The sequence below is a fragment of the Halichoerus grypus genome, chromosome X (genome assembly GCF_964656455.1).
Source record: "Halichoerus grypus chromosome X, mHalGry1.hap1.1, whole genome shotgun sequence".
In the NCBI taxonomy this organism is placed as follows: Eukaryota; Metazoa; Chordata; class Mammalia; order Carnivora; family Phocidae; genus Halichoerus; species Halichoerus grypus.
This window is the reverse complement of record NC_135727.1, coordinates 64,164,949-64,172,705: the sequence shown is the minus strand read 5'-3', so window position 1 is coordinate 64,172,705 and position 7,757 is coordinate 64,164,949. Positions and strand designations below refer to the sequence as shown.

Sequence of the window (7,757 nt, the reverse complement as noted above, 5' to 3'; positions counted from 1 at the left end):
GGGTGTCTAGTTTTATCAAGTTCCTTCTAAATATTCTCAACCTTTTTAAAGGACCAGTTCTTGAATTTTTTGGCTAGTTATTATTTTCTAATTTTTCATCTTTTTTCCATTTTTAAATGTTTGTGTTATTTTATTCTAAATTCTTGAAGTTAAATATTTATGTTTTTTTAAGAGTATTTAGGGCACCTGGGTGGCTCAATTGGTTAAGTGTCCAACTCTTGATTTCAGCTCAGGTTATGATCTCAGGGTTGTAAGATTGAGCCCTGTGTCAGGCTCCACGGTTGGGTGTGGAGCCTGCTTAAGATTCTCTCTCTCTCTCTCCCTCTCCCCTCTCCCTCTTTGCCCCCCTCCCTCTCTAAAAAAAGAGTATTTAGGGTAATAGATTGGACTGGGTACAGTTTTAGCTACCAAAACGAATTATCACTACCAGCATGTGATCAATAATATCAGGAACAAGTTTTAACCCAATACAAGAGAAAGTGTGTAAAATTTTGGCCCCCTTTGTATGGAGTTTATACTCTTAGACAAGTGAGTACAGATTATAGCACATGATGTTATTAAAAGTCATCAACATATTATCCAAGGTTAGTTCTTAGTGACCTTTTATAACTGTATATGGTTGCATATTTTTTTATGAAAAAGAAAACACATTAAAAAGTTTGAAATTGCTATGAGCCTGAAAGCTTTTAACAAATAGTTGAATTTATGTGTATGTCAGTTATGAGGAATTTATAAAAGAGTAATTGATATAATATCAAAAGAGGAATAAAATATGAGATTACAAAATAGAAATGTGTGGAGGCAGGAGTAAGTGCAGAGCTAAGTTCATAATTTTAGATCTATTTCAGGTACACCAAAGCTAAATAAGTAATGTTAATTGTTTGCATTAAGTGAGAAACAATGGTTGACTAGGGTAAAATTTATTATAGGGTTGTAGAATTAATACAACCTAAATTCCTCAACACTTGTACAGTTTTATGGATTTCACAATATGGATATTAGTGAGATAGAATCACTGCATTTGTGAAAATGACTTCTTCATGAAAACTTTTTACATGTAAATCAAATCTATTACAGAGCACCTAACAGAAATGCAAAGATAATTTCTAAATTCAGGAAAGTTGTATAAAATGAAAAATAAAACAAAACAATGTTAAGAGATTTGACATGTTTTACACAAAACATTCAGAAATAATTTTAAATATTTTAAATTTAAAACATGTTTTACCATATGATTGAGTGAAGAGCTTACTTAAAAGCACATACACAAAGGATGGAATTTATTGTCAGGATGTTAGATGACATATTCATGCTACTTTCAGAAGCCTAAACCCTATAAATTAAAAAGAAAAACATAGAATCATTTAATTTCAATTTCAAACAACAAGCAATGTCAATTAAACTAAAAATTGACAAGAACTTGCAGTGGTTAGTAGTTTTTATTTCCTTCTTTTTTTTGGCATAAGCAATAGAGTATTTGCATGAGTAAATATGAGTATCCTACACCTTTAATGTTGAAGTCATATTGTAAATCTCTGACTTCTTATTACTAAGGATACTTTTTTTCTGTTGCCTCTCACTCTTGACAGATCTTGGTCTCAACAATAAATTCATTGGGGAAGTGTCTAATCTTCCAACACTTATCAATGGCACGTTTGTTGAAACCTGTGAAAAAATGCACAAAGAATTGACTTTTTAACTTTTTATGTAAATGAAAACATACCTAGATTTGTTCTCTACTTTCCCCCTGTACTCCACCTGCACTCTCCTTCACTTTCCCAATAACACAGGTTGAAGGAAAGACTATCGCCTACCCAGCAAGAGGTCTCTTCTACGAAGGCGGAAGGACTTGCGATTGTTGCAAAGTTGGTAAATAAAGATGCCAAGGTTACTAACATCACGAATCTCTTCCACAGCAACCAGGTCTTCATGAACAACATAAGTGTGAGGCAAGTATTTGCCACTCTAAAATTTTTTTAAAAAGATTAAAATAAGTTCTTAAAAACACCATTTAAATCCTTACCTATAGCAGATAAAGGTTTTTTTTAAATAGACTCTATTTTTTAGAGCAGTTTTAGGTTACAGCATAATTTTATGTCAATAAAATGGAATGTTTTGGCTCAAATCATTATTTTTTTTTAATGAGGAAACAAATGCTTAAATAAAAATTTGACATCCAAAATACATACAGCCAGTTTGCCGAAGAACTCCATTAAATTCTTTGGAGGCAGAACAACAGAGGTATTGAGGGGCATCAGATAGCAGTTCCCCAGCAGCAAGTCCAAGTAAGCAGTCATGCCCTATTGGGGAGGTGGAAAAGTTAACTATGGTGTAAAGAATATCAACTCTACTGATTCTAACTACCATTAAAACAAGCAGCTATATCCTTTTAGTATGTGTTATTTTCTTTTTTTTTTTTTTGCATGTTTTTAAAGATTTTATTTATTTATTTGAGAGAGCGAGAGCACGTACGAGTCGGGGGAGGGGCAGAAGCAGACTTCCTGACTCCCTGATGAGCAGGGAGCCCGGCATGGAGCTCAATCCCAGGACCCTGGGATCATGACCTGAGCCAAAGGCAGATGCCTAACTGACTGAGCCACCCAGGTATCCCTGCATTTTTTTTAAGGTTTGTTTGTTTGTTTATTTATTTATTTTCATTATGTTATGTTAGTCACCATACAGTACATCATTAGTCTTTGATATAGTGTTCCATGATTCATTATTTGCCTATAACAACCAGCGCTCATTATAACACGTGCCCTCCTTACTACCCATCACTGGGCTACCCCAACCCCCCAACCCCCTCCCCTCTGAAACCCTCAGATTGTTTCCCGGAGTCCTTAGTCTCTCATGGTTCGTCTCCCCCTCTGATTCCCCCTCTTCAGTTTTCCCTTCCTTCCCTTAATGTCATCCGTGCTAGTCCTTATGTTCCACGTTAAGGTATTTTCAATAGCAAAAGTGAAAAAGGCTTTGCTGCAAAAAGATGTACATTTATGAACAGATTTAATACTTACTAATGTACTAAGAAAAAAATCAGGAAAACCTATAAAAATGAGAAACTCACTTTTTCAAAGTCATGAATAATTGCTGCAGGATCACTATCAGAGAAACTGGGGACAGGCACATCAATGATTGCAACATTGTCTTCCTCTCGAATGTCAGCCTCCTCAGTCACAGGCAAGAAGTAGGGCTCTGCTCCTCGAAGGGAATTTGCAGGGTCCTCAGAATCAAAGAAGCACATCTCTCCACGGTAGATGGTACTCTAAAAGACAAAAAGGGAGAATTAAAACCTTTTAATACTTACTACGGTGACATTTGAATCATTTCTCACACTCACATCAATTCATTGTACTGTTTGTCAAGCTTAGGATTTCTGATTACAGTTATCACCACGAAGACAAGTCAATTTTATAAACTGAATGGTAATTTGAAAACTTGTCCTAAATCTTCATTTCTCTGGTGACCACCACAGATTTCCTTAAGTTACTACTAAGTATATAGCAATTAGTAATCCAAATTACAAGAATTGTAATTATTATTACCTTGGGCATGAAGTACTTGTAAATGCAGGCTCCACCAACAATAAGTCCTGCTAAGATGAATGAAAGGCCTAAGAGAGTAAGCATGCATCTCCCAGAGGAGCCCTCTTTTTCCTGGGTGGCAACTTGTAGCTCCTGTTTATTAAAAAGCAAAACCAAAGACAAAAACCAGATTGCACTTTTAGACACATAGCTGCTTTGTGTACAATTTACTTTCTTGAAACATAAGACATTTTTAAAAGATGTTATTAAGTCATCCTAGCTTAAAACCATTTCAAGACAATTTCTGATATTTAATAGATGCTAAAATCTCCAATTATATTAACTTTCCTTCCGGTATTTACAAACCCAGTTGCAGTGTGAAGTTTTTTCAAAATACACATTTCTAGAATCAGCTGAAAATCACTGTTCGTTTATGCAATAAATTATACTCTTTAAATAAATGTAAGTTGTTGATTTTTGGACTTGTACAGTGATATAATCACTAACTTTCTAGACTATAATTATGTTGCTTTACTATTTTTTGTAAATCAATTTTTTTGCCAACTTAAAGGTGAATTAGTGTCCTTTGACTTATTAAATGATTTTCAAAAGCTGGTTTTTATTGTTTTATTTTTAAAAATTCTGTAAGGCAGGTATATGTCATTTCCTCCTATTCTAGAAATTAAAATATTGGAGGTAAGATATATTTCATAATGTTCCTAATTTTAGTGAGAATTTAGCTTTTCTAATATCACCCACTGTTCTGTAGTAGTGTGCTGCATGAATGAAATAATGTTTTCCAAGTTCTGGTAAAACACTAGACTATAGTACAGCCTTTGTGATAGCTGGGCACAAAAGCTGTGTATGTAACAGTTACTGTAAAAATTCTGTTAAATGCATAATTTGTTCAGGAATTGGAACAAGAAAGATCCAAAGCAAACGAGTGATTAACTCTGTATTCTTCCCAAGGCAATGGTCCAAGGGACCCTCCAATCCCATTCTTGTATGTCACGATATGTTTTAAGCAGTATTATTACTCAAGGGTAGAATAAACAAAGTCAACAAAGTAGTTTCTTGTAATCAGTGGGTAAATCATTCAGACTAGTATGAAAATAGAATTGTTTTAGTATTTCAGGCCATTAGCTGTTTTCCATGACAACTACTTTAATGCTTATGGCACCTAATTAAACTTCAATTAATTTGGTGAAAACAAATGCATGGATTCTAAGGAGAGACGATTATTTCACAAATGGTTTTTCAAAACAAAATCTCAATTAAAATTCAAAGAAATTTGGTATGCACGTTTTCTTAGCTAAATGTATTTAAATTCAAACCCTCCATTAATACTGTATAAACCTTGAAGGCTTTTCCTTGTCCCAATAGTTTTAAGAAATTATAAATTATTTTTATAAAAAAACTAACATAAAATTAACATTACAAAGACAGAACTATAAATCATGATTGTGAATCACTGTAATCTAGAGCTAGAGGCTTTGAAATTATATTTTAGATGATTAAACGGAGGTCCATAGAGATGATGTTAATTGCCTGTAAGTCACACAATGACTTAATTTTAAATACTCAAAACGATGGATTTCTTTTTTTCTTGTCACTGAGATATGAGAAGAGCAATTTACACTGCAATTTCATTTATTGTTAAGCAAAGTCTAAGTATTAGAGTTTCAATTTAATAAAATTCCCCACCATATTAGGAATAAGGATTTTTTTTTTCATCTACATTTGCTAGAATTCAGAGTGGTATGGACTTTCACTTACCATAGATAGTTTCTCTCTAAACTGTATTTTAAAGTCATTGTACACAACCTCTGACATACTATTCTGTTGTGCTAGGCTTCTGATGAGCAGATTAATACATCACAATATACTGTGTCAAGTATTATTAAATCATTGTCTTGTAGTGGCCCGATCAGGATACTGTGGAAGCTTCTCCAACATCTAACAAAGAAATATAATCGTGGTGCAAATGCTCATTTTTATTTATTCTTCATCACACCGCAGGCCTGGCAGAAGTACTGCTTACATATTAACTGTATCCAACTACAAGTCATGAAGTTTTTGGTGGTGAGAGAAAAATAAAGGGATTACTGTGTGGCTATATTTAACTACTGGCATCTAATTAGACCTCCCAAAAAATCTGGCCGTGTTTCACTTACAAAGTGAGTAGGACAGTTACATGTTTGATCTTCTGTCATTTAATAAAAACCTCAACAATGCAAGGGGGTGTGACTTTTGACTTCTGAAATGTATAATACCCAAAAGCTAGTTTTTTTGCTGGGTTAACTATTAAAAATTTCTGTGACAAAAACTCTGTATAAGCATATAAGCATTTCAAATTGGTGCATAATAAGTTTTACTACATGGGTTCTCATCTCACTCAAAGTACTTTTCAAATCTCCAGCCTGAACACAAAAGTTAAAAACTTTAAAGAGAGAACAAGACAAATTAAGACAGATCTGGAAACTCTGACACTGTGCAGATTTTGTAGAAGAAAATACAATTGTCCCTTTTAACACTGACATTTTACTGAGGAAAATGAGTAGTTTACAAACACTGAAAACATGTTAGTTGTTTAAAAGAAAATGGACTAAATAAACAATGGCTAACATTTTGGGGGGCGGGGAACTACCTCAGTTTCTGGCAATGCTAGAAGTTTAAATTACAAGGTCAGACCTGCTTCAGATCTCTCCATGGGGGAGGCAGGTAGAAGGATATCACAAAAAGGAAGTACTAAAAGAAGAAGAAAATAAACTTCAACATTTCTTTTTACAGATGAAGAATGTTGTCTTTAGGAAATGCCGCTGTGAAAACACGCAAGGATCTTGCAGTAAGAGGGCAACAGTGAACATCCCAAATTCTAATTAAGACCAACCTCAATTTTGACAGCTCCTTTACTGAATGCTTAAAACCGCCTATAACGGAGAGAAATTGAAAATATACACGGGCGAACACAGACACATACTAACACCAACCCATACCGATTTGAGTCAAAGCTGTCCTTGGCCCCCTACCCCACCCCCACAAACATTCAGTTCTCCTCGAAAGAATTAGATTCATAGAACTTTATCCACATCAAAAGGAAAGAAAGAAGAGTTAAATCTCTTGCCCCGGTTCTCCTTGAGTGTCTGCTCCTTCCCTGTGTATGCTACGTGCACCCCTGGAGCTGGAGACTGAACAACGTGCCTCTCATTGAACCCAGCCCCTCACATGTTCCCCAGGAGAAGGTGACATCGGGTCCCAAGGGTTCTCCTCGAACTCCCTCTAACATCCCTTGGAAATGTACCACAAGAGCTGGAACCCACGGAAAGCAGTGCAACTCACTGGGAGTGTGAGGCACTGCAAGCAGGAGGTGGCGCTACTAGATGGAACTGGGGCGACCGGTAAACCAGTTCAATAGCGCAGAAGGGGCAGCTTTCATTTTCCCCTCTGTCACTTGCCCCTTCTTTTCCCCCAAACATCCCCCCCCCCCCCACCTTACCGACCCTAGTAGGCAGTCTGGGGTGGAATGAGTACTGCTACCTTGCCGGTCAAGATTTGAGCTCGGACCGTGCGGTTTACAAGGGCCTCCACGTCTTGCCGCGCCTCCTCTTTTTGCACCGCCGTAGGTGTATTGAAGGCAATTTTCACCATAGTGAATCTTTGGGCTTGGTGGTAAGGCGTGGCTCAAATCAGCGTCCCGGGCTACAGGTTGTAAAGAGATCGCGCTAACCCTAGCAGGACCTACTTTCTCCCTCGTCTGTCTTAGGCAGCTGCAAGCCCAGGTCTGGGGATACTTATGACGCAGTCCCATGCCGGGTGGGAGACCGTGGGAGGGCTCAGGGAGGGGCCGAGGGAGGAGCGGGAGGGGGTCCAAATGCTGGGATGGGGGTGGGGGTTGTCAGTGAGGAAAGAGAAGGGGAGGTGGAGCCCTGGGGCAGCGGGGGCTTGAAGTGCCTCACCTGCACTGCAGGCGTGCTCCCACCCACCCTCTGCACCGTCAGATAAGAACAGGACAGGAAGGAAGTCTGCTGTAATCTATCTTTCTGCCTCTGTCTAGGCCACAATAGCCCCTGACCCTGATTCTGTTTTCCCAAACCTGGGCCTGCCCCCCCCCCCCCAGGGGCCAGGAACTGTAACTTGGCACCGACTCAAGCTTCCTCAGCTCTGCACTCACCCAGGTCCCAAAAGCACGGTTCATGACTGTTCTGTACCTTTATAATAATATCTTCCCTTTAAAGA

The 7,757-nt window shown here is 37.5% G+C and overlaps 1 protein-coding gene across 1 annotated transcript; it reads right to left on the bottom strand.

Annotated features, from left to right (window-relative positions):
- Positions 1-904: 904 nt before the first annotated feature.
- Positions 905-7,315, bottom strand: ITM2A (integral membrane protein 2A). Its single transcript, XM_036085198.2, has 6 exons — positions 7,059-7,315; positions 3,543-3,674; positions 3,065-3,262; positions 2,190-2,300; positions 1,815-1,965; positions 905-1,665 (listed from the first exon to the last, which is right to left on the bottom strand). Exons 1-6 carry the CDS (start codon positions 7,167-7,169, stop codon positions 1,577-1,579), a joined length of 792 nt encoding a protein of 263 aa, XP_035941091.1. The 5' UTR covers positions 7,170-7,315; the 3' UTR covers positions 905-1,576.
- Between the last annotated feature and the right edge of the window lie 442 nt (positions 7,316-7,757).

What these genes read in the sequence shown, in the direction of transcription:
- ITM2A (XM_036085198.2), bottom strand. Translation starts at nt 7,169, where the DNA reads ATGGTGAAAATTGCCTTCAATACACCTACGGCGGTGCAAAAAGAGGAG. An exon ending in TTATTCATGACTTTGAAAAA is followed by an intron (nt 2,301 to 3,064) that starts GTGAGTTTCTCA and finishes CCTCCCCAATAG; the next exon opens with GGCATGACTGCTTACTTGGA. An exon ending in TAGAAGAGACCTCTTGCTGG is followed by an intron (nt 1,666 to 1,814) that starts GTAGGCGATAGT and finishes ATTTTTTCACAG; the next exon opens with GTTTCAACAAACGTGCCATT.